The sequence below is a fragment of the Monodelphis domestica genome, chromosome 7 (assembly GCF_027887165.1).
Source record: "Monodelphis domestica isolate mMonDom1 chromosome 7, mMonDom1.pri, whole genome shotgun sequence".
Taxonomy (NCBI): Eukaryota; Metazoa; Chordata; class Mammalia; order Didelphimorphia; family Didelphidae; genus Monodelphis; species Monodelphis domestica.
In genome coordinates this window covers 206277572-206294382 of record NC_077233.1, presented here as the reverse complement: position 1 = coordinate 206294382, position 16811 = coordinate 206277572, and the positions used below count along the sequence as shown (strand labels likewise).

Below are 16811 nucleotides of genomic sequence, written 5' to 3'. Positions count from 1 at the left end.
AATTGAGAAAATAGTGTTTGATATATGGCCAAAGCAAACAAGCGACACAGAACTTCTTTAGTAAGTCAAAATGAAAACCAAAGCTTTTCAGGAATAATTTTTTCCCACTCCCCTTCTGACTTTCCTCTGGAGAATCGATTTCAAAATCTCCTAAATGCTAAACAAATCTGGGTTTTCTGGGTTTTTCTTTTACTGAAAGATGGGAACAAAAATTACAACTTGTAGAAATCAAAATGCAGGGGAAGAGAAATGAATGGTAGTAGTCTAGTGTGCAAGGTGATAGGATATGAAAAACAGGGAACAGACGGTTTCTCCAGAAGGAATTTTTCAGGGAATTGGAAAAAATACTAAAGCAAAAAGATAATTCCTAGTATGGTACTGATAAGTCATGCCAGCCCCCAAAGGAATTGGTGCTACAGGTTCAATTTAGAACATTGAATGAAGAAGTTAAAGGATATTCATGGAGGATACTGCAGAAACTATTCCAGCCATGACACTCACAAAAGCCAGTCTCAGAAGAATGTCTAGGACTCATTGCCTCCAACTGGAATAGGGTGGCATTCTAAAGTTGCCAAAAGAATTTAGTCAGTCCCAGGGCAAAAGGCTAAATTATGGAGTAACCCCTTAAGCAGGATATAACCATTTGATAAGAGGGAGGTACAATGGGGTTTCATCCACAAGGTAGGCCCATTCCTTGCTTTTGTAAATGAGAGATAGTGCAGTGGATAGAGCATCTGTCTTGCATCCAGGAAAATCAAGAATAAAATCTAGCCTCAGGCATGAACTAATTGTGTGATGCCCAGTCTCCTACCTCTGTTTGCCTCAGTTTCCTCAACTGTAAAATAAGGATAACAATAGCATTTAACTCCCAGACTTTTTGTGAGAATCAAAATGAAAATAAAGCTTGTTAAACCTCTTAGCACAGTGCCTGGTACATAGTAGGCACTTAATAAATCTTTGTTTCTTTCTATTTATATGATAAACAAGTTCACACTTTAACTCATGATGAAAAATGCCATCCGCCACCAGAGAAAAAACTGATGGAGTCCGAATGCTTTCTCCTGATCTCTCTCTCTCTCTCTCTCTCTCTCTCTCTCTCTCTCTCTCTCTCTCTCTCTCTCTCTCTCTCTCTCTCTTTCTCTCTCTCTCTCTCTCTCTCTCACACACACACACACACACACACACACATATTTAATATTGTGGAAAGGAAAACTAAAGCAAGTTTCGGATTTTCTGCCAATCAGGTAGAACAAACAGTAGTTGGAATGTTAGAAAGAAGATATTGACAAGAATAACAGTTGGTTGGGGGGAGGGGCAACTGGGAGTGGCAGTTGGTCTCATGACGCTCTCGCTTCCTGGCTCTAGAACTGGAAGGAGCCTCTCTACCTGAGTCTGGATAGACGTGCCTCTATTCCTGAATTTCCCAATTGTGTACTCTACCTGGATGCCTCTGATCATATCATTAGACAAAAGGACTTAAAGGAAGCAGTTTGAACTTTAATGCTGCTCTTTAGGGGCGTCAGCCCGAAGAGACAGGCCCAACCGCTCTGAAAGTCAGAACTTTTCTTCTTCTTGCTGTCTATTGCTAAGACTTTGAACTTAAGAAAACTAGCACAGATTAGCATAGACAGGAATGAAAGAAACCCTCCAACAGCCTGTGAGGCCTGACCTCAGCTAAAAAGCTGAAAGAGACTCAAACTCAATCTAGGGAAATCCCGATTCCCTCTTCCCTGATACTTCCCCAATCCAAACTTGTTATTAAAATTCATCTTTATTTAAATAACCACAGTCAGATAAGAGGACTATCATTTCAGGGGACATAGAGGGAGCTGAACCTCAGGATAGCCATTCAACTATAAACGGTACTTATTGGACACCTGCTGGGTGACCATGGTCTGGGGGGAGGCTTATCCCTCTGGAGGGTATGTGCTTACCTGCTCTGGGGTATCTTCAACATCAATCCATAGAGAAGACATCCCCTCAGGCTATCATGAGTGGCCCATTTCTCAGGAACCCCACTTTTCAAAAATAGACTCTCAGTAGGAGGCATCCCTTTCCTTTTACCTCACCGACAACCATATTCCCTCTCTCTCTTCAACTCCTCCATTCCCTGTTACAAAACCTTCAATATTCCCTGTTCTTCAGTCCCCTACATTTCCCTATAAATATTACCATATTTAAGCCATACCATATTTCACTTTCTTAATTTTTTGTCACTTATGGTCTCTTCTACAAAATAACTAATATGAAAAAATCTGTTACTTCATTATATAGGGAGAATTTGGAACTCAAAATTTAAAAAGTGAATTTTAAAAATTGTTTTTACATAAAATTGGGAAAACATATATTTTTTAAAAGACATTCAAGACTTCCAGGGGTGGAGTCAAGATGGTGGAGTAAACCAGAGTAGTTCTGAGTCACCATGAGAATCCTCTCCAACAAATTTTAAAATATCATCACAAAATGAATAAATGAGTGAAAGAACCAACAAGGAGATAGAATAAAATAACTATCAAGAAAAGAAAACCCCAAAAGGTAGGCAAGAGAACATATGGGGCATTGTAGTGAGAAGGGAGCAGAGCCAGCAAGAGACTGTAGCAAGGATAGAAGAGCAAGCCAAGGGCAAGCCACATACCCCCACCCTACATTTACTGTCCCAGGTTCAGAACCTAAGTCCAAGCCAATACTAAGACCCTAAAATCCTGCCTGGACAAATAGTGGTCCAAGACAACCCATAACCCTTGAAATTTCAAACTTGTGGAGAAGTCCAGAGTCTCAGCCCAGGGCAGTCTGGGCTGAAGTGGGCTGATCTGTGTAGACTGTAAGAGAGATTTATGATGGTGACTGGAAATTTTGCTAGATCCAGTTGGCAAGATGATCTCTTCAGCAGGAGAGAGCAAAAATGGCTGCACTCTGCCTTACACCAGTATGTATCCAATCTGACTGCTTTTCAAAGTAACAAAGTTTATTGTATAGTTGTAAATTGGAGATGGGGTTAGGAACATGGGTTGAGAGGTTTCCTTATAACTAATAAAGCTATATTATTTAAGGGTCAGAATGTAAGGGGTTACTATAAAAGGCTGGACTGCAGTACTTAAGAATAAAGTTGCCAGGAATTTAATCAATTCCAAAATGATTTTTTAGTAATTTATTTATAAAATATAGAAAGAGTGAAAGTAAGAAAATCAGAGAGAGGATAGGGTAAGGTATCTAACCTAAACACACTAAGTATTTTGCTCCGACCCCTGGCTCAACCCAGGCAGGGCTAATTAGTCCTTATCCTGAGGGGTCTCAGGCTTAAGCTGAGGACCTGGGGATGCATGAAACCTCTCTCAAGAGGGGAGGCCTCTCCTGAGGCTAGGCCCTTCAGAGAAATTCAGGAAAGAAGTCAGCCTTTTTCACTCACCCCAGGTGGTAGTTCTAAAGGAAAAATCCAATAGCAGTCCAAGGTCTCAATCTGGAGTTCCTTCAAGATCAAGTTCATGGTGAAAGATATCTTCACAGGAAGTTCTTGGCATTTTAAAAGACCATTTCTTTTAGTTACTTCCTGTGATGTCTTTTCATTTTACACGTACCAATTTCAGCTAAAGCTTTGCTTAGAATGATTCATCACCCACTATTTCACATGTGGGTAACAGACTACCCCCACTCAAGTGTAAGTGGGATGTATACATTTCTTCTGATTAAATCTAAAAATGGGCAGGGGAGAGTTAATGCCATCTTCACACTTATTACCCTCCAGTCTGACTTTGCTTTAAAGTCTCTTTGGTCCTCAGCAAAGCTGAGGCTACACTGAATACTCTCTCTGCCTAAGTAATTCCCCTTCTATTCTAATCTATTTTAGGCTAAAACTCACAGAAGAATGTCTCTAGGGTATAGGTAGAACAAGGATGAAGTCAGGTATCAGGAGTGATTAAGTCTACCCGAGGTGAGGCTAACACCCCCACTAAGGCAAATTAAGCAGTTAAATCAACTCCCTTTGAGATTTGGTCTTCTCAGTCTAACAGCAGAGTCAGGAGCTTCATAGTCTTTAGGGTCTTGTTAAATATCTTTCTGGAACAATTTTCTATTCATAGAAGGTTTGAGCTGGGTCCTGGAGATATTTCTGTCTCCAGAGCAAGGATCCAACTCCCCTCACTGTCTGTTAATTTCCTAGTATTCCCTTACTATAAATATTCTAAAAGGGTTTGGTCTTGCTTCTCATGGTTCAATTGAAGTCCATGTCACTCTGCTTGCAATTGTTTTTTCTTTCCAAAATCTCCTCTTCACAAAATACAGAGTGAATCCAAGAATCTCATTCTAGGCTTGGGATTAGGACAAAGTTCACAGTTTTGTGGTGGCTGATAGTACTAAAGGGGGCCCCTGGAACTATTTGCCTAAAGCTCAGGGCAGAGCTTCAGGACAGGGCAAATAAGGATGTGCCTGATTAGAACAAGTACACAGTAAGACCAATAACTTACACCTAAGCCTGAGGCTATAATTTAAGTAGCTCCTGACCTGATCAAGATCAAAGCAAGACCAAAAGACAAAAAGCTTACAACCAAGCCTAAGGCAAGTATTTGAGTTATCAGGATCTCAAGAGTCAATTGAATCAGCAAGAGGAGGGGGCTCTCAGAGCTCTGAGCCCTCAGACCATCACATCATCCTCTAATAACTGAAACTGGTAAAAACCTAGAAAATAAGCAGAGATTAGCATCAAGGAAGGACTGAAGTTTAAGAGAGAACTCCAGATTTCCCAGAAAACAGAGCCTATCTATAATTAGATAGAAAAAAAATGAGCAAACAAAAAAAGCACCTAACTCTAAAGAATTGTTTATGGAGACAAAGTGCAACATATGGACACAGAAAGAGACAGTGAAAGCAAAGCAAAATCCAAAGTCCAACAAAGAAAGTCCAAAGGAAAAATATAGATTGGACACAGATTCTGGAAGAGGTCAGAAAAGACTTCAAAAAAAATTAAGAGAGGAAGAGGAAAAGCAGGGAAGAGAAATAAAAGTGATGCCAGGAGAAATGAAAGTGATGCAAGAAGAAATGGGTTAATTGAAAAAGGAAAACTGAAAACTGGCAGATAAAAATCAGGCCTTAAAAATCAGAATCAGAATTGACCATCTAAAAACTAATTATTTCATGAGAAATCAAGAAGCAATAAAGCAGAATCAAAGGAATAAAAAAAAGAGAAAAACATGAAATAGCCTATTGAAAAAAACAATTGACCTAGACAATAGATCTAAGAAAGATGATTTGAGAATTATTGGCCTACCTGAGAGCCATGATCAAGAAAAAAACTTGGATATCATATTACAAGAAATTATCAAAGAAAATGGCCCAGATATCCTTGAGCAAGAAAATAAAACTGAATTGAATGAATTCACAGATCATCTCTAGAAAGAAATCCTCAAAGAACAACTTCCATAAATGTAATAGCTAAATTCAAGAACCATCAAGCCAAGAAGAAAATACAGTGATCCCTCACCTTTTGTTGGAATTATATTCTGGAGACCCCTATGCTAGTTGAAAACCCATGAAGTAGTGGGAGAATAAACAGACTGATGCTATAGTCACTAAGCCAATCAGTGCCCAGGATACAGAACACAGAGTTGTAGTTGGTCCACTTTCATTCCATCAGCTAATAGTATACAACCTCACATTGGCAAACTTACACACATGGTAGTGGCATTTGTATACAGTATGGTATTCATCTGTAAAATCCCACGATATAGAGAAAACTCCACAATACAGAATTAATTTTTTTAAACCCACTATATGGTAAACCACAACATAGTGAGGGATGACTGTATTTCAAGCAGCCAGAAAGAAAAAATTCAGGAGGCAGTGGGATGGCTCAGTGGATTGAGAGCCAGGCCTAAAGATGGGAGGTCCTAGGTTCAAATTTGGCCTCAGACACTTCTTAGCTGTATGACCCTGGGCAAGTTACTTAACACCCATTGCCTAGCCCTTACCACTCTTCTACCTTGGAACCAATACACAGTATTAATTCTAAGATGGAAGGTAAGGGTTTAAAAAAAAAGAAACAATTCAATTACCACGGAGCTACAATCAGGATCACACAGGACCTAGTGGCTTCTATATTAAAGGATTAAAAGGCATGGAATATGGTATTCAGGAAGGTAAGAGATCTGGGTTAAAACCCAGAGTCACTGATCCAGCAGAACTGAATATACTCTTTCAGGGTAAAAAATGGTCATTTAATAAGACAGAAGATTTTCAAGCATTCTTAAGGAATAAGCCAGACCTAAACAAAAAATTTAAAGGCCAAATATAAGACACTAGAGAGGAAAGATGATTTCTATAATTCTTAAACATTATTCTCAGTAGTAGAGAAGATAGAAGGAATTTACTCAGAAAAGGGTGGGGAAGTAAGCTGATTATGATGATATGATGTATATGTAAATGTTATGATATAAAACTATATGTGTATGTGATATGATATGTATGCATATGAATAATATGTAAAAAAACCAGAGTGAAAGAGAGGGTTGCATTAAGAGAAAAGGGAAGGGAGAGATAGACTGGGGTAAATTATATAATATGAAGAGGTAAGAAAAATCATTATAGAAAAGGAAGGATAAGGATGGACAATGCTTAAACTTTACTCTCATTGAAACTGACTCAGAGAGGGAAAGACAAGCATGCTCTTACCCTACAGAGAAGTAGAAAGAGAATAAGACAAGGGAATGGGGAGGTAAGTGAAGGAAGGGGAAAGTGGGAGGGAGACAAAAAGCAAAAAAGCCTGGTGAGGAGGAACAGAGTGAAAGGGAATAGAACAGGATCTAAAGGTGATAATATGATGCAGGGAAATACACAGTAATCCTGATGCTGAATGTGAATGGGACAAATTCACCCATTAAACAGAAACAAGTAGCAGAGTGGATGAAAAACCCAAATCCTACTATATGTTGTTTACAAGAAACATATTTGAGAAAGGGTGATACAGATTCAAGGTAAAAAGGCTGGAGCAGATTTTATTATGCATCATCTAAAGTAAAAAGCAGAAATAGCAATCATGATACCAGACAAAGCTAAAGTAGAAATTGATCAATTTAAAAAAGATAAGGAAGGAAATGATATTTTGCTATGAACAATGAAGTAATATCATTACTAAACATTCATGACCTGAATTATATAGCATCTAGATTTCTAAAAGAGAAATTAAAGGAGCTTAAAGAGGAAATAGATAGTAAGAACATACTAGTGGGAGATCTCAATCTTCCCCTTTCAGAACTAGTTAAATTGAACCAAAAAATAAATAATAAAGAAGGGAAGTGAATGAAATGCTAAAAAAAAATAGAGTTAAGAGATATCTGAAGAAAACTGAAGAGGGATTAAAAAGGAATATTCCTTCTTCTCAGCAGTATATGGTACATATACAAAAATATACCATGTACTAGGGCATAGAAACATTGCAAACAAATGCAGAAAAATGTAACTTTAAAAAAATCATAATGAGATAAAAATTATAATTAACAAATATCCATGGAAAGGCAAACTTAAAATTAATTATAAAATAAATAATCTAATTCTTCAAAACTGGTGGGTAAAAAAAAATAAATCATAGAAACAATTACAGACTTCATTAAAGAGAATGACAATGAGAAGACAACATAATAAAATCTATGGTATACAGCCAAAGCAGTGTTCAGGGGAAATTTTTTTTTTATCTCTGAGTGACTATATAAACAAATTAAAGAAGGAAATCAATTAATTTGTCTTGCAACTTAAAAAATTAGAAAAAGTGTAAATAAAAAATCCCTATATAAAAACTAAATTGGAAATCCTAAAATGAATGGAGAAATTAATAAAACTGAAAGTAAAACAACTATTGAACTAATAAATAAGGCCAGGAGCTAGGACTTTGAAAAAAAAAACAAATAAAATAAAGTACTAGTAAATCTAATTTAAAAAAAAGAAAGAAGAAAATCAAATTAACAGTATTAAAAATTAAAAGGGCAATCTTATCTCTAATGAAGAGAAAATTAAAATAATTATTAAGAGCTACTCTGACAACAAATATGATAATCCAGATCAAATGGATTAGGTTCATTTGGAAGAACAAAAGATGAAGAATATCAAGGGAACTAATAGAAAAAAAAGTGTAAAGGATAGAGACCTGGCAGTAACAAATCTTAAACTGTATTTTAAAGTGGTGATCATCAAAACAATATGGTGCTGGCTAACATATAGAAGGATGAATCAATAGAATACACTTGGGGTGAATGACCTCAGGAAGATAGTGTTTGATAAAACCTAAGATCCCAGCTTCTGGGACAAAAATCCACTATTTGACAAAAACTGCTGGGAAAATTGGAAAAAAAGTACAGGAGAGATTAAGTTTAGATCAAAATCTCACACCCTATACCAAAATAAATTCAGAATGAGTAAATTACTTAAATATAAAGAGGGAAATTATAAGTAAATTAGGTGAATAGACTAGTATATCTGTCACATCTGTGGGAAAGGAAGGAATTTAAGATCAAGCAAGAGATAGAGAACATTACAAAATGTAAAATGAATGACTTTGATTATATCAAATTAAAAAGGTTTTATACAAACAAAACCAATGCAACCAAAATTAGAAGGAAAGCACCTCATCCTCTTCTGCCTTCAATTAGGGAAGTAATAGTCTTGTTTCATCACTCCCCTACACTCACTTGACCAGCTCTGCTTTCTCCACTAGACTGTGACCTGGGAGAACATTTTTATAACAAAACTCTCCGACAAAGGTTTAATCTCCCAAATATATAAGGAACTATGTCAATTGCATGAAAAATCAAGCCATTCCCCAGTTGACAAATGGTAAAGGAGCATGAATAGGCAGTTTTCAGATAAATTAATCAAAACTATAAATAAATACATGAAAAATGTTCCAAATCTGTCCTAATTAGAGAAATACAAATCAAAATAACTTTGAGATAGCATCTCATATCTAGTAGATTGGCCAATATGACAGTAAAGGAAAATAATAAATGTTGGAGGGGTTGTGGCAAAAATGAGACAATAAAGCATTTCTAGTGAAGTGGTGAAATGATCCAACTAATTGAGAAGGCAATATAAAGAGATAATGAAAAATATTTGTTCAAAAATATTCATAGCTGCGCTCTTTGTGGTGGCAAAAAATTGGAAAATGAGTAGATGCCCTTCAATTGGGGAAGGGCTGAACAAATTGTGGTATATAATGGTGATGGAATACTGTTGTGCTGTAAGGAATGTTGAACTACAGGATTTCTATGTGAACTGGAAGAACCTCCAGGAACTGACCCAGAGTGAAGTGAGCAGAACCAAGAGAACATTATACATAGAAAGTGAAACAATGTAGAAAAATACAATACAATTTAATGGACTTTGCTAATATAAGACAATCCCAAGGGACATACAAGAAAGAATGCTATCTACATCAAGAGAAAGAACTGTGGGAGTAGAACCACAGAAGAAAAAAAATGACTTATTTGTTTATATGGAAATATGATTTATGGGTTTTGGTTTTAAAATATTTCTGTATTGCAGAAATGTTTAATATGGAAATAGGTATAAGTGATAACATTTGTATAATCCAGGCAAAGTGCTTATTGGGTCCAGGAAGGGGGAGGGTGGAAGGGAGGGAAAGAAAATGAAATAGATTAACATAGATATATATTTTTAAAATAAAAAATTAATTAAATAAAGTAAAGAAAAAAGCATATTAAAAAAAGGTTTTCCTGGTCCCCTTTACTATCTCATTTAACTTTTTGCTATTTGTATATAATTGCCTTCATGTTTTCCATTAAACTACAAGCTTCTTTAAAAAAATAAAGACATTTACTCTTTTGAAAGATTCAGAATAATGACATACTTTACAAGTTTAAATTCTTGGTGAGAAGCATTATGGCATAATTTATAAAAATTGAGCCTTAGAACAAGAAAGATATTGGTTCAAGTTTCATCTGTGACATATACAGCCTGTGTGACCCTGGATAAGTTACTTATCCTTTCACTGGACGAGGCAACTCTCCAAGACTATAAATTGCAGAGAAGGTGCTGGTCTTAATAAATAAATTGGTAGTAACAGTTTCCTCATCTTCCATGCCTGGAATGTTATTCTCTCTTTGATTCCCCCCCTTCCCAACAAAAAATCCCTTTATAGGATACTGCTTAAGCATCATCTTGTACTTGAAGCCTTTTCCAATTTCTTCAGCTGCTAGTATCTTCCATTCCATATTACTTTGTATTTAACTGCTTTGTATATATTATGTTTACTAAATATATAGTATATCCATTCTTTCATTCTTTGTACTTGTACCCTCAGTGCCTGGCACACTGTCTGATGCATAGGTGGCATCTGGTATGTGTGTCTGTTGATTGAGATGGGTGGGATTAGATGATAACTAAAACCTTTTCTAACTGAATAATAATCATAGTAGTAGCTCACCTCTATATTATGCTTACTGTTTGTGGGAACTGTGCTAATTTTTAATTGCATTTGATCCTTACAGTGCGAGGTGCCATTATTATCCCCATTTTATAGTTGAGGAAAGTGAGATAGCCCCAGGCTGAATGACTTGCCCAGGGTCCTATGGCTAGTACTTATCTCAACTTTGACTTCAAGCCCAGTGCTCTCTCTATCTCACCTGGACTTTAAACCTCTGCTGGGGAGAAAGCTTATTCCTTTTTTTTTTCCTCGTTGTCTTCTAAGTGCCTAGCACAGTGTCGGGCATTTGATAGGTGCTTCATAAATATTTGTCATTTAATCAGTTCGAAGTGCTATATAATTTCCTGAATGTAATCCAGGCTGCTCCTTTGCATACTTTTGTCTATTTAATTTCTATCTGCAAATATTCACCAAGGGTCCATGGCTTCTGGATCAAAGCCAGTTAAGAAAAAGATCACTATCTACCAATATGAAATTAGGTTTTATTTTGAAGCCCAGATAAGATAAGGGAGAGCTGGAAAATGAATGATTGGAGCAAGTGCATGTTAAAAAATGATGCTCTTAATACAAATAAGAGTTTTGTTAAGATAGCTAAAATGTGTCACAGTGTTCCTTTGACAAGAGAGGTTAAATGATTTTCCCAAGGTCACATAGTTAATAGGTGGCAAAGCCAGAAATCCAAGCCAGGTCTTCTGACTGCAGGCCCAGGCACTTTTCTCACTATGTCACACTGCACAGAATCTATGTCTTTGGACATAAAAGTTGTTGCCTTAGGCAATTTGAAATGAAGAAGATCAAATAACTTGAATGATGTATTGAGAAAAATCACCAGTAAAATGGAGGAGAAAATCAAGACAGCTAAGTGGTACAGCAGATAGAATATCATTCTTGGAGGCAGAAAAACTCCTCTTCCTGAGTTCAAATCTATCCTCAGACACCCACTAGCTATAGCATCTTGGGCAAGTCATTTCCTCATCTGTAAAATGATCTAGAAAAGGAAATGGCAAACCACTCTAATGTTTTTGCCAAGAAAACCCCAAATGGGATTATGAAGAGTCAGACAAAATTGAAAAATGACAGAACAATAAAGAAATCAGAATAAGAATTTGAAAAAGAAATAAAATGTGCTATTAAGGGGAATAAATAGACCAGATAAGTTTTATAATGTAAAATTTGAAGTTTATGAGGTGGCTAAATATCATGATATTCATTTTAACTCTTGGTCAACCACAGAAAGAATCCATCATTTATACCTCTGGAGCAGCCCATGATATTGAATGTACTGCCAATAGGTAGGGCCTCACCATAATTGAGAGGTTGCAACTGAAATAGTTCTGACATTTTCCCTCTGAGTTTTCAAATCGAGTAAATATACTCAGAGACAAGGCAGAAAAGAACAGTTATGACTGGTTGTTCCATGGGGTTAGGGGATCTGGGTTGTAAGTATTGGCCCTGACCTAACTAAATGTGTCATCTTGCATGTCACGCCAGCTTTCTGGAATTTATCAGGGGACTGGTCTGGGGACTTGATCTCTTGAGGTCTTTTCCAGCTCTGTAATTCTTTGAATCTAAGAACAGCTATTACACAGGGAAAGCTAATGACCTTTTTGCACTTTCCATTATCACCAGGAATTGGGAAAACACACTAGGCACCAAGATAAGGAGTCAGCTGAAGAAAAGCAGAGAAAACATGCACAAAAATTACTGGAATGAAAGGTTAAGTCAAAAGGAATCAAAACATCCCACCCAAATGAAGCAACCAAAAATAGCTAAAAAAACTTTGGGAATGAATGGCCAGCTTCCCAGGTCATGGAAACCAAACTGATCTTTTCAAGATAAAAGAGCACTTTCAGTAAATGCTCAATAAATAAGAAGAGAAAGAGAAAATTAATAATGTTTTTATGTTTTCTTAGAATCACATGATAGAGGAAACATTATTCATATACTAAATAAAGGAGATAAGCAGCATGGAGTAACACAGAGGCATTTAGCCTTAGAGGCAGAAAGATCTGTGTTCAAGTCCTGCCTTTGAAATAAATTGGCTGGATAGCCCTAAGAATGTCACTTAATTTCCCTATCCCCCCACACATAAGGATTGCACAGGAGATGTTTGCTGATCTGTATGAGTAGAAGTTGCTCACTGAGACCTTTCAATACCAGCAAATTCAGATTTTCTCTCCCCTCCATCTCCAATCAAATAAACTGATCCAATTATGTCAATATTTTTGCATGCAGGCATCTACATGGCACAGTGGATACAGTACTTGACATGGAGTTAGGAATTTGCCCTCAGAAACTTCCTAGCTTTGAAACCTTGGCCAAATCACTTAACCCATGCTTGCCTCAACTTCCTCATTTGTGAAATGAGGACAATAATGGCATCTACTTCCCAGGATTGTTTTAAGGATAAAATGAAATCTGATCTGCAAAGCACTTGGCAAACTTGAAAGTACTGTATAAGTGCTTATCATCATCTTCGATGAACTAATACGGTTAGAATGTTATTGGACTTGGAGAGGAAGCACCCTGGCCTATGCAGTCCTCCTCTCACTCGTTCCTTCCTGGAATGGAGAATGACATAAAACCTAGCAACCTCCTAGCATGACTAGGGATGTTATAAATGTTCATTGACCTTGATGCAGGACTAGAAGATCCCTTGGAAGGCCTGAGGTTCCTGGAGGCAGAAGGAGGTCACTTTTGCATCATTTTATTCTTATTTTTAATTTTTAAAATAAGAAACAGTATATGGCTTCTCAAAATATGAAATACTTCAGAGAATAATGTCTATTTTTTCCCTGTGAACCAGGTCAATCAGATCATTCCATACATTGTCCTTTATTTCTGCATGTTCATCTGTTGGTAAGTTTTTTTTTTATCAGCCTAAAAAAATAATGTAGGGCTCTAAAAACTAGTATTCATCAGAACAAGTATAAATAAATCGTGAGATATGCCTATTTTAAAAAAAGAAAACACAACATGTATAAGCAAAACACACAGGTGAATATAACTCAGGGCCAGTAATCACCAACTTTATCATTGGCAATGAAAATGGTCATTATTTCTTCTCTGCTATGTTCTTTAAAGCAAGAGGAATTAAAAAAGGATTTGTAAGCCATAGAATCCCCTGAAGGGAATGAAGTGAACTCTTGGGAGGCAATAGAATAGAGATTTTAGTTTTCATGTTTTTGATCCAATGATGATGAAAAAAACACCAAGAGGTATTATGGCAACCAAAAAGAAGGGTGATTTTTCTGTCAGTTGTCCCAAACCATGGAATTAAAGAAGTTAGGAAGGGCTGAGAGGATTTCTTCTGGGGCTCAAGCTCATTCTGTCATCTGCATACCAGTTAACCTGGGGAAAGTCAACTCCAGCCATTTGGGAATGAATGACCTGAAAGAGGAAGGTAACCAGATCCTGGTGAGCCCAGAGGAAATGGGGGCTCAGAGCCTGACAAGTGACTCTGTCAACTTCCTGTTAAGAAGTGTCAGGTAACACGGCCAGGCTTCCAAGCAAAGAGATAAATTACACAACTAGACAGTTTACAAGAATGGCTTCAGGAAAAGATAAAGGATGAAAAGGTGTCAGAATGAAAAATCATCAGCTCAGTGTTGGACAGCAGGAAAAGAAGGCTGAGGACTAAAGTACATCAGTACTGAGATTTAGAAGGGAGATAGGAAGGCACATTGATGATTGACAGGAAAAATGCACTTCCATCTCTGAAACACAATTGGGGCTGCTCAGTTGGAAAATCACAGACCCCTTGCTATTGCTTTGAAAAAAATGTTAATTTAGCAGGAATTCACAACTTATTATTGAACTTTTAGAGAGCTTTATAGATTGTTAGAACTGCAAGGGGCCTTAGAGATCACCTAACAAAGACATTCTTTATCTTTTTGGTCATGGACCCCTTTGGCCCTCAGGAGAAGATTATGGAAGCCTTCCCAGAATTGTATATGATGGTGTTAAACCAGATGGCTTCAGAGGCTCCTTCCAATTCTAGAGTTATGGTCTTCTGATTCAAATCAAAATTAAACTGAAGTAAAAAGACTCAAAAACATAGAAAATTGTTCTTTTCTTTTTTTTAAGTGAAAGCTTTCTAAGCAGCTGATGATTGAGCCTCTAAGTCATGACTTGTATACACCTCTATTTATTTTTCCCCATGCATTACCAGTCAGTTTTTCTTTACCTCAATATAATGAGAAAATAAAAAATAAATAGATTTAATTAGATTTAAAGACATACGATTTTTTTATCATAGGATTCTCCACTGCTATATGTTGTGGCCAACGTAGATGAACACTCTTCCAGATACCAGGGTTTCTTCCCACTTTCAGCGGTACTACTTATTGAGATAGTGTAGATGCTATTGGTGTACCCATCACATGAGCAGTGGTCTTTGCTTCTTCCACCATTTCCAGATGCCCAGACGAAAACAGAGCCAAGGCCTCTTCGTCCCTGTGAGAAAATAATACTTAATCATTAAACTTATAAATGTATTTTATAGATCATAGTCATATTTAATGATGAAATACCTGTGAGGAAACATAGAGTACTAGGTCTAAACAAACAAACAAAAAAATTAGCTGAGTGGCTCAGTGGATAGAGCAATGGGGGAGACTTGAATTCAATTCTAACCCTTATGAGTTATATGACTCTGGACAAATCACTTAACCTCCCTTGCCTCAGTTTCCTCAACTGTAAAATGTAAAAAACCTCACAGGGTTGTTGTGAGGATCAAATGAGACATTTGTAAAGTGTTGAACATAGTGACTGTTACTGTATAAATGTTTCTTCCTTCCCTTTCCCCTCCTGCTCCAAGAATAAATTATACATATATATATATATATAATTTTAAGGTTTACAAAAATACTTTTTTAAGTCTCTAAGATAGATCAAGAAACATTGATATCCTCCTTTTATAAAAGAGGAAACTAAGTTTGAGAGGTTCATCAGATCATAAATTCAAGACAAGAAGAAATCTTATAGACCAGCAAGTCCAACATCCTAATTTTGCAGAAGAGTACAATGAGTACTTAATAAGAAAGGTTAAATAATTTACCACATGGTCACATAACCAATGCATATCTCAGGTGAAATTTGAACCTAGGTGCTCTGGCCCCAAGTCTAGCTTACTATCCACAATACCATGTTGCAAAATCTGATTGCATCAAATGAATGCAATGCAAGTTCTTATCAGGGCTAGACTCTCAGAGAATGGTATTTGCTTTCCCAATCTAGAATATTACTGACTCAATCATTTATCACACTCTGTCCCTAGCGGAATGACCCTTGCACAATAATTGTCATTAAATATTCAGTACAAGCCTAAGAGATAGGTTAGGATTATTAATCCTATTTCCCTAGGATGTCAAGAGAGCAGCACAGAAGAGAGAAAATTAACCTTGGGCCGTAAAGCAAATAAGTAGGAGAGTTGAGTTTGAACATAGGTCTATTGAGACTCTGGATAATAGATGATCCAGTAAGATATCTTTTCACTAGGAAACAGATAAACTGCCCTTTGGAGTAATTTCTCATCAGCTATACTCCTTTGGAATCCTCCATTATGGCTAAAAGAACCTCATTATCCTGCAAAATCACAGGATTCTTTGCATTCATTCCTCATCAGGACTTTCTGTCCTTTGGAGCTCCTTTGATTGAAGAGCAGAGAAGGGAGCTTCTCCTATGATCTCCAGTTAAGAAATGCACCCAGCCAGCCATCTTTTCATTTCCACCTTAAATGTACTCCATCCTCATCCCTCACCCAAATTCCATGCCCCCTCCCTGCTTTTCAGCTTCCTTTTGGCTATTGTCTTGCCCATTCATAAGTGAAGGGATTGTATATTTATTATTTGTGTCTTTATCTTTTAACACAGTGCCCAGTAGGTGCTTAATAAATGTTTATTGATTGACAGACATAAAGAATTCAATTACAAGATTATATCTGGGATAAATGTAATTCAATTCTGAAGGAACCATAGAATGTGAGAGTCAGAAGGAATCTTACGGGGTCACCTCATCTAACACTAAAACTTCCTAAATGAGAAAACTGATTTCCAAAGAAGCTAAATGATTTGCCCAACATCACATGACTGCTTGAAGATAGAATTGGGAGTATATAACCCAGGTCTCTCAGGATGGTCATCTTTTTTTTTTTTTGGTAGGCCATTCTGCTTCCAGTGTCAGTTACAGTCATTATTTTGTTAGTGTTTTCCTAGCCCCTCTGTCTCTCCCACTATTACAGCTGTTTTGGAGATTCTGGAGAATGTTATCCTGGGAAGAGAAACTAGAACAGAAAATACCCAGAATCCATAATATAGGTTCTTAAAGCTTTTTTTTTGTCATGGACACTTTTGGCAGTCTGCTAAAGACTATGAACCCCTCTTCAGAA

General features: G+C 36.8%; 1 protein-coding gene across 1 annotated transcript in view; it reads right to left on the bottom strand.

The window, feature by feature from the left end:
- The window catches only part of PCSK5 (proprotein convertase subtilisin/kexin type 5), a gene marked incomplete at its 5' end in the record, with an annotated part of 595445 nt that overhangs the window by 348768 nt on the left and 229866 nt on the right, over window positions 1-16811 (bottom strand). Inside the window, one exon of the mRNA XM_056806299.1 lies at window positions 14666-14878. Coding sequence (XP_056662277.1) covers window positions 14666-14878 — 213 coding nt within the window. The remainder of the gene's footprint in view (window positions 1-14665; window positions 14879-16811) is intronic.